This window comes from Periophthalmus magnuspinnatus, chromosome 19 (genome assembly GCF_009829125.3).
Source record: "Periophthalmus magnuspinnatus isolate fPerMag1 chromosome 19, fPerMag1.2.pri, whole genome shotgun sequence".
Lineage (NCBI taxonomy): Eukaryota > Metazoa > Chordata > Actinopteri > Gobiiformes > Gobiidae > Periophthalmus > Periophthalmus magnuspinnatus.
In genome coordinates, this window is record NC_047144.1 from 9,678,139 (window position 1) to 9,693,582 (window position 15,444).

At 42.6% G+C, this 15,444-nt stretch overlaps 1 protein-coding gene across 1 annotated transcript in view; it reads right to left on the reverse strand.

Moving 5' to 3' along the window:
* Nucleotides 1–9,382: 9,382 nt before the first annotated feature.
* jmjd1cb (jumonji domain containing 1Cb) overlaps nt 9,383–15,444 on the reverse strand; it is a 67,422-nt gene continuing 61,360 nt past the window's right edge. Inside the window, exons 15-25 of the mRNA XM_033984926.2 lie at nt 13,159–15,355; nt 12,878–13,079; nt 12,432–12,646; nt 12,174–12,326; nt 11,889–11,978; nt 11,690–11,817; nt 10,831–11,059; nt 10,452–10,666; nt 9,963–10,298; nt 9,723–9,891; nt 9,383–9,475 (exon numbers count right to left, since the gene is read on the reverse strand). Of these exons, the coding sequence (XP_033840817.1) occupies nt 9,465–9,475; nt 9,723–9,891; nt 9,963–10,298; nt 10,452–10,666; nt 10,831–11,059; nt 11,690–11,817; nt 11,889–11,978; nt 12,174–12,326; nt 12,432–12,646; nt 12,878–13,079; nt 13,159–15,355 (3,945 nt within the window). The 3' untranslated portion in view covers nt 9,383–9,464. The remainder of the gene's footprint in view (nt 9,476–9,722; nt 9,892–9,962; nt 10,299–10,451; nt 10,667–10,830; nt 11,060–11,689; nt 11,818–11,888; nt 11,979–12,173; nt 12,327–12,431; nt 12,647–12,877; nt 13,080–13,158; nt 15,356–15,444) is intronic.

The window sequence follows — 15,444 nt, forward strand, 5'->3', positions numbered from 1 at the left end:
CCTCTGGTCCATTGTTCTCCATCAATTTACAGCACTGTTAAAGAGCTCCATGTTCACTGCCTTTCAGTTAGTGTGAGTCGGGAACATGGTGCAGACTAAATCATTCTTATGGCTTTGCACTGAAGCTATGGAGGCCACGCAGTTACACTGGGATCTATGTTGCCCTGAGCGACACAAGGAGGTTCACCTGCTCCCATGCAACGTAATGCTGCTATCTTTAATGTGCTTATGTGCTTTTTACAACACTCCTGGCAGACCTGGCAGAGAGCAGCCACAGATTCAAGTCAAGTCAAATCGAATACATTTATAAAGCACATTTAGAAACAACCACCACTGCCCAAAGTGCTGTACAATATAATCAATCTTATAAACATGCAAAAATCCACAGAACACAACATATACAATACAGTACAAGAGTCCTGCTCACAGACTGGGTGTAGATCTGAGCTAGACCACCTTGCAATGGTGCCACAATTCCGTCATTTACACATCTTTAACTAAATTACCACACGTTTAGCTCACCATACTTTTCACTTCTTATTAGACAATCATTACTACCTTCAATTAACATATGTTTAGTGGCACACAAGCAGAAAAAAAAAAAAAATTGGCATGCCCAATAGACCTAAGTCAAAGTCAATGCTGTTAACATTCAAATATTGATGCTACTTGAACCGAGTTGTGACCGGATCCATTAAAGAGGCATTGAAATGTCTATACTGTGTATGAAGCCTCTTACACCACTAGGGGGATCCAGAGCTGAATATACATCTTAATTTTTTTGTTTATCTGAGGAAAATTGGATAAAGAAATAAGGGTATGTAAAACTGGAATTAGTAATCGTCATTATTAGCCTGTTCATCTATTACTCTTTGAGAAGCTTCACAAAGTGCATCACAGAAGTGACCTCACATTCCCACTTACACACATAGGTATCTTGCTCATGGACACAACAACAGTATCCATATCTCAGAAATCTATTACCACAGAGGTTGGCCTGAACTTTGGAACTTGGGTAATCCACTCATGTACTCACTGTAAACCTGTGGACTTGGGAAGCAGCCTAACCCACATACAAGTCAATAAGGAACATTATTCATGCATTTACTCTACTGCTGCTATAGGGGTCGCTAGACACAGATCCTCAATACAGGTGAGCTATTAAAACAATAAGCATGGGTTTAGCTAACATATTGAAATAACAAGCTACCACTGATGCCAGCACCACCAGTTTGGAGGTAGCGTTTTAGCCTCAGTAGAGACTGCATTGAGTTATTTATTAGAACAATTGCCGCTGAGGTTACAAGGGAAACATGAGGATTCAACTCTATGCATCAGGAGTCCCACATTAAACATGAAATTATAAATAAATACCACAAGATAATACCACGCAGGTGCCCACAGGGTCCAGAGCTGCCTCCATTCAGTTTAAAAAAACAAAATACTGGTAAATAATATGTCACATAACCCCATGCTTTTGTCTTGCCTTTTGAAGGTCAGTTCAGTCACTTTGACCGTAGAATAAGTCCAATGGATACCGTGCTTCCTGACCAGTTATTTTATAGGTAATTAAAATCCTGTTTCCTCCAGAGGCAGCCCTGACCTACATCACTAAACTTTACAACAGTAGAAACACAGAATACCACCACACCAATATAATCACCTCTATACCCTTTCTACAGGCCACACTGACAGGTGCCTTTGGCCCAGTGTACAGAGCAGACATGGGAAGCAGCCTGTCAACCGCACCTGTCCACTTGACTCCTGCTGCTACAATGTTCCAGAGAAATCTATGGAGCGGAAGGGCAACAGTCAACTCTGCCCCAGAATGAGGTGTAGGCGGTGGGCTCTGTGGATCCTATGGAGGGTCATCATTACATTAGCTGTTTAGTGTTGCTGATAAATGACCTGGATTATGCCTTTGATTTTCATATGATCTTTATGTCCCACAGCAAGGTAATATGGAACATTATGTTTGTGAGAAAACGGTTGCTTGCCTTCATCTTTTTATGAATCACACAAAACATGATTCAGTGAGGTCAAGTGGCCCCTAAATCAGGCAGCTTATGGTGTGCTGTAGATCAGGCCCTCTTTTCAGGCAAAAGAATTCAAAACACTAACTTGAATATACATTATACGTGTACATACAGTGCTGGGTGACATGGCAATTTCCTCCTAAAACCTTAATAACAAATAAATGTGGCTTTTAAAATTACAGTTCATATCCACAGATAGTCAGTGCTGTTCAGCACAATATTCTTCCAAAATTTGAACTCCACATCAGATGCTTTTATCTAGCATACGATTGGCTGATAGACAATGTTGATTAAAAAGCCCCTAGCTTCTCATTGTTATATGCAAATGATATAATAAAAAATAAAAAAAATCGCACAATCTCAGTACAGGCTAAAGAGGGCTCTCCATCTGTGAGTGCATGCATGTGTGCGCATACATACAGAGCAGGGTCATTCAGAGGACACACACCTTCCTCTGACTATCTGCCCTTAACTTAAACCCTCACCCCTACCTCACCCCAGTCCCACCCTACCCCCCTGTAAAGATATTATTCAGTCTTTATTTGATAATTATCTTCATAACTCAAATATATGCTATCCCTGCCAATCAAAAAGAGATGCAGTAATCCAGGGCCAACAGATTTCTTGTACTGCTTTCAATTATATCTATTTATGTTGAAAGAAACCCCACACTATCATTTAGGGCTGCAAGATTAATTACTGTGGAATCAAAATTGCAGTTCAAATGGTTGCACTTAGCAAATTGTGAAGGCTACCGTGATACTGTCCTCTGCCACAATCAAAACAAACACAATTTTCTGTCTCATGTAAATAAAATGCATGATTCTCGCATTACTTTACAGTTCACATTACATTCTGAAATTAATCACAATTTTTTGAAAAACTAACAGCAATGTAATTGCAACCACAATGCTTATCAGAAAATGGCAAGGAAATATTTTTTCTTATTAGTTTGGCCCCTGTCTAAAGCAACACCATCCCCGGTGAAGAGGCAGATAATCCAGAGGTGAGAGAAGAACACTTGGGGTCCATTTTTATTGAAGGGCAACTCTGAGTCAGCCAAATGGTAAAGAGCAGAGAGGCCTGACCTGAGCTCAGTTGGTGAAGTCCCAGCAGGGGGCACAGCCCTCTGCTTGGGACGCTGCTGTTGAACTCCACAGCGACCCTCAGGCCAATGCGTTTCACACTCCTCACCCACAATCAACAGGATACAACTGAAAAGTGTATGAGAGGTCACATTCAGATTGATTTTTGCATCTTTTAAATTACAATCGCAGTAAAAAAACAAAAGAAAAACAAAACAATCAAAACAAATTCCCTAAATAAATAAATGAAAAGCATTAGGCCATTCTTATATTTTCTTAATGAATCTACAGACATGACATTCAGTAGAGTCTGCACACTGGGCTATGGTCAGAGAAAATAAGTAACTTCAACTTTAATATACGCATGTGTATATAGCATTATGCATCGCACAGAGTGTTGTAGTCATAAACACTAACTGGAGTAATTCAATATCAAACATAAGACCATTCTGTTATTTTTCTAAGATTTTGGGTTCATGCGATGGTAGTAGTAAAACATGGTGAAGAGTGTGAGACCTTCTGCAAGTTATTAGAGCTGCCCTGTATATGCACTGTGACCTAACCCCTAGGCGATGATGCAATGCCCATTTACCAAAGGTGAGGCAAAAAGTGTCTCTAAGGAGAAGACCATCGCTGACTATATCACTCAACTAGTAAAAAGTAGTACTCAAAATAATAATGAAATAACTTTAATAATAATGATAGAAAAGGTAAGCCATTTGGTGAAAGTAAAACTACTAACTAGGTTTACCACATCACATTTTAATATTGATGCAATCATACAATATGATTATTTAACTATTAGTATACCTATTCTTAAAATATAAAATAAAGCCATTTCAAATAGACCACAATAAATTGGCTAAAAGTATGGACTAAATCAGCGTTACTCTTCCCACAATGAGTAGTGCAAGTGTTTTTGAGACAGGAACATATTTTAGAGTAAATGTACCAAGTCCCAAGTAAAAACAACACTGATTTTGATTCAATAACTGAGTAAGTCACTCAAGTAAATGTAAACAATTGTGACTCATTATTACTCACCTCTCCCAAACAAGGCGTTCTTCGTGCGGATGCTCCTCTAGTGACCTCTGCGTGACCTTTGCGTGCAGTGCGTGAACTCAGCGTGAACTCCTGTCTGGCTGTACTCCGCATAACCCGCCACTCACGCGCTTACATAAGAGAACTGACCCCCACTGCAACTGTCCTTTACCTCCCTTTAAATTTCACTTACCCTATCCTGACATTGTTAATACGTAATTTAAACAGATATTCTTCTAGCATTTCTCCACGCTTTTGCGTTGCCCACACGACTGTTTTAATGTTTAAGCCTAAACTAAACATTGCCTTATTTCTCAGAGTCGGTCTCACATTCAATAGTACCAAAGTCTAGAGGAAGTTTGGAGGAAATAAGTTCAAAGAAAATTGATTTACGTCAGAGATAATGCGCGTGGACAGTGTCCCCGCTGCGCCCGTGCGTGATGACTCTGTGGCTCCCTCTGCAGGCCGTGAGCAGGACTGCGCTCTCCCTTATAGGGCTGGAAAAAGGCTCAATACAAGGTTGAAAAGTAAAAGCAAATATTTAAGACAAGAGCGTACGACGGAGTATAAGGGTCACTTCAAAATATTATTCTGCGGGTGCTACGAAAATAAAGACGTAACATTTCGACAATAAAGTCGCAATTTAATAAGAACACAGAAAAAGTCGTAATTTTACGAGAATAAATTCATAACTTTACGAGAGTAAAGTCATAATTCATGATGCTACAATAAAGTTGTAGCCAGAAAATGATTTAGGGCTTGTCGCCGAATCAAAATGAACGCAGACTGCAAAAGGTTGGCGCTTGGATGAGTTAAAGTTTATATAAATGTCCATTAAGGATATAAAACTTTAAAATACTGACATTCTACACGTCCCATAAGTTTGTAAGTTATTAGACAGATCTGCACCTCCGTTTAGCTGCCGCCTCTCCACTTGTGTCCATCAACCACAAACTGGTGAATGAAGTAGGCGACATTTTCTCCCCGTGGAGTGACTGGACTCCTCCTTGGAAAAAGTCTGCACAGCGCTCCCTGGGGTCACTGGCCAGGACACAGGTTGTGCTCCGAGTCTCAAATAGGTGGAGGAGGCTCAGCTCATACCCATACTCAGCTCAGCTTCGCTTCTCTACTATTCCAAACAGGTACTTTGCCCACAATCACCGTTTACAGATGTGCTCATTATGGATAACTTCAGCCCCTCATTATGGGCTCGTGGAGCCGTGCGCACTGGGCAGCCCTGGTTTTACGCACTGATTATAATGTAGCCTGTTTCGGTCTCCAAATGGTAATAGTTTCGTCTAATACACAGAGCTGAAGCTGGTTTCAGTCCTGGTATTTTTTATGCGGGATGGACAGCGCATGTCGAGCACTGCGCACACCCTGTATCCACGTGTTCCACTGCGGGCAAAGAGTCCTTCACCTGCCGGTGTCCTGCCCAGGCGCGCTCAGCTACACGCAGAGGCACATGGGGGCATTTTTTAAACAGTTGTTAAAAGGCCAGCAATATAAAGTTCTACTATCGTACGTAGGTTTTAATATAATGTTTTAACTCAAATAAGACCCTCTTGTTTCTCTTTCTCTCTGGTCATGGCGGCGAATTGCTTTTGCCCCCAAATCTGGATAAAATTGCATCTTTACGTTGACTACGACTTTATTCTTATAAAATTACAACTTTACCCTCATAAAATTGTGAATGTATTCTCGTAAAATTACGATTTCAATGTCAAAATGTTTTATTCTCGCAGCGCCCGCATAATTTTTTTTTTTCCCAAGTGACCCTTGCACCCCGTCGAAAGAGCGCGATTTTCAACATAAAATAATAGTTTTAGTATTACTATGGTGTCTTAACAGTTCAAATAAAGATACTGATCAACAGAACAAAACAACTCAGGAAAGGTAATTGTTTTATTTATGGAATTCTCTTTCAGAATTAATACTTCACTACTTCAAATGAGTATATCCATTTTTTATATATAAATTGATTAGTATCTGGGTACCGACCATTATGACCATCCTAGGTGGGAGGTAATAGGTGAACTATACTATAATTGCAACCCAGATGTTTGGATTGAGGTAATTGAGAACACGAAAACACACAAGAGTTTGATAAATCCATTTTAATGGAAAATGTAAAACCCTTTTGAACTTCAATGTACAAAGCATGTAACACTTGCACTTTAAAATTTTAAATTGAAGCAAGCCATGTTTTAAAAAAATACCTCAGTGAATGTATATATGTATATATATTTACATATAGTTTCAATTATCTTTTAACTTCAAAAGTTCACCATAGTAAATCTTAACAAAACATAAACAGACAATTATTTTCTTAAATAAATTACATCTTTTCTGTAAATACTGTTGCGTTTCATCAAATGCTGAAGTGAATAGGCCTTTTTTCTGTACATCATACTTACAGTCTGTACAGTTTGGCAGTTCTTTGTTATGGCGGGAGGACATAGAGCATTGTTTCCCAAAATTACAGGCATTAGCTGGTGTGCGTGTGTGCGAGTGTGTCCTCTGTCACAGTAGAGCCGTTTAACTCAAACTACTACAATTTCAAAAACTGTACAAGTCACATTTACATGAAGGATTTTCTCTAAAAACTTTTCATAAAACTATGAAATAAATACATCTTCACAGAGGAAATGAGTCACCATGAGTGAACGATTAGCAACAGAAAAGGACACAAACAAAGTACAGAAGAAAACACATTGCATTGGTCCTCGCCTCGCGTTGCCATGGGGACGAGGGGAGGGGGCGGAGCTTCTGCTGGTGATGCTGCGAGGAGGTGCTGCAATCTGCCACTGGTGTCACTAAAGCTCTGAGGAGGCACAGGGAGGTACGATAGGGGTGCCATGGGACCAGGGGGTTACGTGTTCTTTTCTTTCTCATCTGATTCAGTGCTGTTCCTCCTCAGGGCACTCACGGCCTCCTTCACACAGTGGTACAGAATGTTCTTCACCTGGTCAGCACAGTAGAAACTGAGTTAGAGACCCAACAATACTGACAATGCAATAATAAAGCAAACATAAACATTAACATGGAAAGATGAATGTCCAGTGAATCAAAAATTACAATTTGAATGGTCACAACTGGCAGGTTATAACAACTGACATCATTTTAGGTATTTATAATGTCCTTTGCAGATAGCTAAATATCTTGTTCCCAATGTCTTTTGTGTAAAACCTGTCAACACTATTGTTCAGACTTCTACAAACATGTTCTGAATGGCATGTTATTCTTGCAATAGTTCAGGAGTTCATATCGCTCAAATGTAAACGATCTTGGATGTGTCATAAATGTCCACTGTGAAATAAATATGGATAAAAAAAAACTAAATGGTAAAACAACTTTTTAAATTATTTTTCAACTTTGCTATTATAAATATTTTTTAAAATGTGTTCAGCTCTACCAAATTTGTAACTTTTTTTTATACTTTTGGTCTGACTGAGTTCTAGAAGTCTTTAAAAGGTCCTTTGCTATGTGTTTTAGTTTAGCAAACCAAATTTCTCTCTTTCAGTGACCAGCACTCCTTGAGAATACACTGGACACTGGCTCGTACCTGCAGCTTATCTTCGTAGTTGACCTCTTCTTTGGTGGGCCGCAGCTCCTGAGTGAGCTGAAACGAGTTTGCCACGTGCTCAGGAGACACAAAGTCATTGATGACCTGAATACAGCTATGGAGGTTCTGCACCTGAGGGTGACAAACATGTGAAATCAGTACAGGGTCAGGCACAGTTACAGCTCTCGCCACCACAGACGTAAACTGTGTAACCTGATAAATCATATCATTGCTGAAACAATGTTTAAATCTTAGTAATATTGTTGGGCAGCTTGTGGAGATTTAGAGGAGTTTGTTAGACATTTGTTCTGTAAGGCCCATTATTAACCCCAGGTTACAGGTTACACACATTTAGATTAAACCCACAGCTCCCCAGGCCTCTTGTACCCCAGGTGTTGCAGTACCTGGAGCATGGCTCCTGCTGGGATGATCACAGAATCTCCTAGAAACTGCACCACAGTCCAGGACTGGACCCCGTGCTGATCCAGGAGGCGCTGGCGCTGCTTACGGCTCAGGTACCAGCCGTGCTCTCGAAGGGGGTCCTGGTCCTGAGAGATGTCCAGCCCCTGCTCCTTACACAGCTGGAGGGGGGGGGAGGGGGGGCAGACACAGGTCAGCGGGACAGTCTCTCAAAGCGAGTGCACCTGAAGAAACAGTTCAGATACCGACCTTATGAAGGAACTCTCTGACTTTGTCGAGATCTCTGTTGAGGTAGATGTGCCACAGTGCCCCTGGTGTTTCCGAGGAGTCCTTCAGTCTCCGACGAACACCCTCGTCCAGGTCCTCCTCCTCCAGCCGCTTCAACACTCCTGTATCAAAATACCATTATGAGCTGTGTTTGGATTTAGTTAAAGCCAGAGTAATTTTAAAAGGACTGTGTCAAATGATAGAGTTCTAGAGTTTTTAGACATAAATAAATTAAAGATGAATAGGTCTGAATTACAAATGGCTAGAAATTTTAGTACATTAATTAGTAGTACATTATTAGTACATTATTAGTTACTGTTTAGCTAGTTTGAGTTATTGTGAGCAGGCCATTGTTCCTGAGCTCCAGGGTATTGTCAAAATATTACAAACTTTACAGAATAGCAAACTCCGCCTTGTCCTACCTGTTTTGGACAAAACTCCATTGCCTTTAGCTACTCCCACATAAACCAGCACCGAGACCACATCTGAGACCTCCACATGAAGGTTAGCTGTGCCGAAGTCCTGGTCCTGTGAAGCAGCTACACCTGCACAAATCAAAGAACAATTGAGTAAAAGCATTCAAAAGCAGAGTGTGTTTGGGCCAGGTCAGAAGATTATGCCTACCATATGCACAGCAAAGTCTGGGACCCAAATCCGGCCTGACAAAGAACGTCGGGAGATGAGAGGCTAGATTTAAACTTCCCTCTGGATCAGAGTACTCCGGCAAAGGCAGATTCTTCATCAAGTCATCATATCTGAAAGATACAAACTCAATAATCAACTGACCAAACCACATTTTTCATAATTACACTGCTGAATTCAGAAAGAGTAGAATATCAGTAAATGGTGTAAAGTAAATAATGTCTAGCCACTTCAGCATTCAAATAGTTATACTTTTTTAATGAATGTTTATAACAGTTGGAACTGGCAGTTGTAATTCCAGGCCTGGATGAACAGTCCATGCTTACCTGCGAGGGCATGAGGAGCATGAACGCCTCGCCTGAAGGCCAGTCGCTTCAGCCTGTACACCATTGGGTCTCATCCTTGGACTTAGGGTCGCTCTGAACACACAAAATAATCTCTGTTACAACAACGCAATACCCAGGCCAGTATAGTCAGTTCAGTTTTTAAAGATGATATTTGTTTTTACAGTCAATTTATCATGAAAACATGGAAACTGTTTGATTATAGTGTGTAATATATGACCTTTTGCTGAGCACCACTGCATGTTCTGTGTTTATTTTGCTGGTTTATTTATTAATTTCAATTTTAACCTGCTTTCTGCTGTTTGACATATTAAAAACTCACTGGTGATGTCTTCAAATCCATCCCAGAACTCCTTGATTCCCGAGTTGGACACCACCTGGTCCTTGCAATTGAGGAGATCTCCTTGGTGGTCAGCAAACTCCTGGTTGAAAGAATCTGCCTTCCACATACTGGCGTTGAGACGCTTGTGGATCCCAGACACCAACACGGGCTGGAAGAGAAGCAGGCGTGAGCACATCTCATTTCTAATGCCCCAATGTCCCTCACCCTGAGGTCACTTACCTGCCCCTGCCTCCAGCTCTCTCTGAACAGCTTACAATTGTTCTGGTTGCGGTGGTCTTTGAGCCACAGTAGCCGCTTGTTATTTAACCAGCTATGGGGAATGTCTGGATATTGGTTGGTGGATTCGTCTGTTGGTGCAACCGTTTTTTTCTTTTCTGTTTTGGTGTCATCTGGAGCTCCAGGGCTGGGGCTGCTGTTGTTGTTCATTATAACAGACTCTTGTTTGAGGGACAGTTTAGATGTGAGATTTTGACGACTGGCGGGGATTTTATTCTCCACTACTGAGGCAATGATATCATCAAGGATATTGGGCATAGTTCTTCCTCCTTTCCCAGTCTGCAACAGGAGACAAACATTAGTTGAAATGCTGGTGATTAGTCTGAGGTATTAAAAAAAATCTATGGTGTTATATTGCTGTCCTATGGTCAAATATAAAATGTTATAAATGAAATGCATTATTATTATTATTATTATTATTATTATTATTGCCTGTGAGGCTGTAGAGTAGACTGGTGCAAAGGCAATCCCAGCATCAGTGGATCCCAGCTTGAGTTTCCCTGCAGTAGTGGTAAGGAGGTCCCTCAGAGTGGAGCCCTGCTCTGTGCTGTTGGCCACTAGAGAGTTGCCTTTACAGTGCTGAAGCAGCTCCAGGTCCCCCTCCTTCTCCTCCTTCACAGATTTACCCAACAACGACTCCTTATTTTCTGTTGGTTAGAGAATGACAAAGGAATACAGATGACCACTTACCCAGTCTCATACACACCATAATATGATCAAAGGCACTAAAGCACAGATGAGTCATTGACAGATGTAATGCTGCCTGTATATCTCTAACCCCTAAACCCTCTTTGATCATATGGCATCTGACCTTTCTTCTCCTCTTTGGACTTCTGTTCAGCCAGATTGGCCAGAAAGTGCAGAGGAGACTGAGACTCTGGGGGTGTGGCCAGACCACTGCCTGCGTCACTGGCCGGGCTGCTTCCTCCTCCATTGGTCTCTGCTTTGGTCCCGGCCTGGTCCGACTTTTGCTGTAGACCAGTGGACTCAGCTTTGACCACAGACAGCTTGTTACTGTGATTGAGGACATTCTGCAGAACCTACAACACACAAAAGGACATAATGCAGGGTTTCTTGATTTTGATACATAGGAATTCACTCAATACTCGATACTGATTATGATACCACAATGAAGATTAAAAAATGCTCCTCTTTCAGCAATAGAAAAATAATAGTACTTTCTTTCTTCTTATCTTAGCATGAACTCTTATAATAGTTCTGATAGCTCAAAATCATACTAAAACTGCTCAAAAACATACCCAAAATCTCAAATTTTGTCCTGTAAATATGATTTTTTTGTAGTATAGAAACTTGCTCAAATGCTCATATCTGGTTTTGATATTAGCTTTAGTATTAATTAGTATCTGATTTCCCATAATTTTGACAAACCTAATACCAATATAATAAAGATGGGGGGCCAGGTAAAAGGAATATTTTTAAAATAAACATTTGTGAGTTCTTGGTTGTAGTCATTCAATAATGAAAATAATCAGGTTCAACATTTGTGCATTTACCTTTTGAATATAGCATGGCAAAGTACAATGTTAATCAAGGGGAAAAACTGGCTCTTGCCCACCATCTGGGATTATGATCTCACATTCTCGAATCTGAAAACAACCAATGAATTGGGTGCACTGGGCTCACACAGAAGGACCCGTGAACAACTTTACCTGGGACACTCCATTTGTATTAGGGAGTTTATTGAGGAGATTCTGCTTGTTGGCCACACAGGGACAGTGAGCTTTGATGTTCAGCTTCTCTCTAACGGCATGCATAGATGTCACTAGATCTGTCAGCACTGAAACATACAGAAAGAGCAAGTTAACCTCACAAACAGGGTGATCTGTAAATGTGTAGAGAGGGATATACCTGTGCCTGGGATGATCTGTGTGGGCATCAGGTGTTTGTGATCATGGGGTTGGCCTTTCACACATTTCAGCCAGCCGTACAGTTCTTTGTCTAAAAAACACACAAGACACACATGGAAATATTAACAGAAAATAAAACTGCAGGAGGGTTAGAACACCATTTGTTTTAAAACCTATTCCAACTCACTGAGCAATGTGGTTTTAAACTTTTTTTTAACTGTGATATGAACTCAGTGCTTTTTGTCAACTCATGCTTAAATAAATAAATACAAATAAAATGCGTCACCTTTGGAGCTCTTCTTCTCTTTGGCCTTGAAACAGTCCAGGCAGACCACAAAGCCACACTTCTGACACACCCAGTGGATATTGAAGAGAGTAGCTTCACAGGCATCACACATTTCCCTCACTCCTCTAACTGCACGTTTCCATGCCAACTTGGCTGCAACAGAAAAACAAAATAAAAAGTGCAAAATGTAAATATTCAATAATTTTCAATTTCCATCTAAATCAGGCTAGAATCTTAACCTCTGTATTGAAAACTCACCGTCCTTCTTAATCCAGGATGATGCAGTGTTCTCAATTGAAACCATTTGGCAAAACTTGTCACCTATGAAGCTGAGAATGTACTTGGCAATATTTTGGTTCAGGTGACTGTCTTCTGCAGCTTTTGGGGCCCATAGAGAGAGAGCCTCATCATCAAACTGGTCTGGAGAGGAGAAGCCATCCACCCGAATCACTCCGTTTTTAGTGTAGGTAAGCCTAGGACAAGACAGATACATTTATACAAACCACAAATGCCGTTAGGTTATATAAATTTGCTATGTCAAATACAGTATGAATTTGATAAGACAATTTAAGAACTGTCATTTTATTTTGGACTTTATCACGTTAGTAAGAGCATTGCTACATTCAATTGGAAATTCATGATTAGCTTTGCATTCCTACCCTATTATACTAGCTTATAAGTGGTATTGGCCATTGTCTAGTTACCGTCTGAAATAGTAGAAGCGGCAGAAGACAGGAGAGTGTGCTGGCTCCTCTCCTTTCTTGGAGCGGATGACCCTGCACTCCCGACATTTCTGGAGGTTGGGTCCAATCTCGGCACATGAGTCGTCTTGAAGAAAAGACTCTCCTGTCTGCTTTAGCTTCTTTACCTTTCTCCAGTCCTTCAACACGGAGCGTGGAATCCCATCTGAGAAAGCACAATCACAACAATTAAGACCATAAAAAACCAAAAGAGCATGGTTATGTGGTAATATAAGTCATCTTACTGCTGCTGGCCAGTTTTAGTTTGGTCTTCTCACGTGCAGAACGGAAAATGCCATTGGGTTTGAGGTCATCCTCCTCCTTGTCGTCCCCTCTCCTCTTGGCCATGTCATTCTGCTTCTTCTTGTAGGTGGGCTTGGGCTGGCGTTTGGCACGACCCTCGATCTTGCTCTCACTTGTGTCCGAGTCATCGGCTCCACTTTCAGAGCCGGACTCATAAGGCCGTTTAGGTCCTCGTCTGGAGGATGGAGTTCTCCTGTCCTCTGACTTGTCCTCAGACTGAACCCTGCTGCCACTGTCCTTGCTGACGTCCACCTCACTGGAGGTGGAGGCACTGAGGTTGACGGTGCATGGTTTGATCATGTCAGACATGGCTGTAGTGCTGTTGGATGTGGCTGTGCTGCAGGTGATAGTGAGGGCTGCCTTCTCAGGTTTGACCACTGGAGGGCCAGAAGGACTGCTGGTGCTCCTGTCCTCCTCCGAGTGCCGTGTTAGCCAGGCTTTCTTCAGCTTGTGGTAGTTGTTTGATTGTACAGAACATGTGGCTGAAGTAGATGGCTGACCATTAGGAACAGGGCTGGATTTGTTGGGTGTTGTGGACCCACTTGCTGAACTGTTGCTGCTACTGTCAAAAGAAGGTGAGGGTTGGCTCATACGAGCTGGAGGGGGCGAGGGTTGAGTGGAAATTTTCTCCACCACTTCTGAGCAAGAGACAGAGGTCCGTGATTGTGCTGCTGCCCATGCAGCTTTGTGCTTTTTCAGGTGGACAAATGAGGAGTGGTATAGCTGACTACCACCTGACACAGAGCCAGAGGGGCTGAGCTGAGGAGACCCTGCAGCTGTGCCTCCAGGAGAGGAGGTAGACCGCTGCTCATGGTTCTCTCCATGGTGAACCTGTCCTGTGCCAATGACACCTCTCGGGGAGTGACAATATTCAGAGTCCTGGGCGACTGACACAGCAGTCCTACAAACAGAGGAGGTGCTTTTGACACTCTCATTTACTTTTTTATACTGGACCCCCGAGTCACACAAGATAGAGTTTGACTGGATAACTAAGCTGAGCCCAGTGTCTTTAGCACCATCACCCGGCCTTAGGCTCTCTCCTTGGGGCTTTGCTGGGTAAAATCTTCCCTGGGGGGACTCCTTTGGGATTAGAGCACCAGATTTGTTAGCACCAAAAGAACTGTCATATTTGACAGATGTTGAGGAGCGTACAATGACAGATGCTGTTGCAGCCTGAGGCTTACACCTCACTCCTCCTTTTTCCTGAATGATGTCTCTGCTCCTCCATGCGTCCCCTGGGCTCACCTCTGCTCTGCTGGTGGGGCCCATGGACGTGTTGTGAGTGACCGCTCCGTGAGCTTTAAGGTCCCTGAGTTCAGGCAGCAGGGTGGGGGGTTTCTGCTGCTCCACGGAGCTCTTACTGCCCCCTGATGGCAAACTGACGGGCTGAATGGGGGTCAGAGTGGGAGGAGATAGACGTCCACCGTAAACCACTCGCTCTCTTTCAGGTTCTTTTCGTTCCAAAGAGTGCTGTGTGGGGGGGTGGAAGACAGGGGCTCGGTGCAGAGAGGGCATGGCCCTGATCTGTTGCGAGCCCGGGGTTGACGAGGAGGACAGTGGAGAGATGACAGGGCTGTGGCGCTCCATCCTGTCTAACCCTGTGTGAAGCAGGTGGTGAGGCTGCACTAGCGCCACCTGCTGGCTCAGCTGCTCCGTGATCTTACCAGCCAGGCCCTCTCCTCCTTCGGGCTGGTGCTTAATGAGAGGAGGAGGTTTGGACAGAGAGCCTTTAGAGCTGTAGCCTCCCAGCGACAACACTCCCGGGCTGGGAACAGCTGCACCAACACTCGCCACCACCCCTGACGCTCCCACACACACTTTGTCATAGAACGCACTGTCCTTAGACGGATAAAGTCTTGGGGGCTCGTTTACTACACTGTTGGACAGGGTAGTAAAGTAGTTACTTTTCTCTTGGATGACATGGGGGTGTGTGTGGGCAGATTTGTGACTGGGGGAAGGCAGAGTGGGGATCCGGGGAGAGAAGGCAGGTTCACGAGTGTGGTCTCTGTCCCGGTCCAGGCTTTGCTCACTAGACCGCTGGATCTTTGCTGTGAAAGGTGCCACTTCAATACTCTCCTTTAGGATCTGACGATTCTCCTCCTTATATTTAATGGCCCGGTCTGTCACGTGAATAATCTCCTGCAGAAACAGGTCATACATTTTTTTACCATTTCTTTGTACATCCTTAAAGATGCTGCAATTTTACACTGTGTTGCCATGTCTGCAAT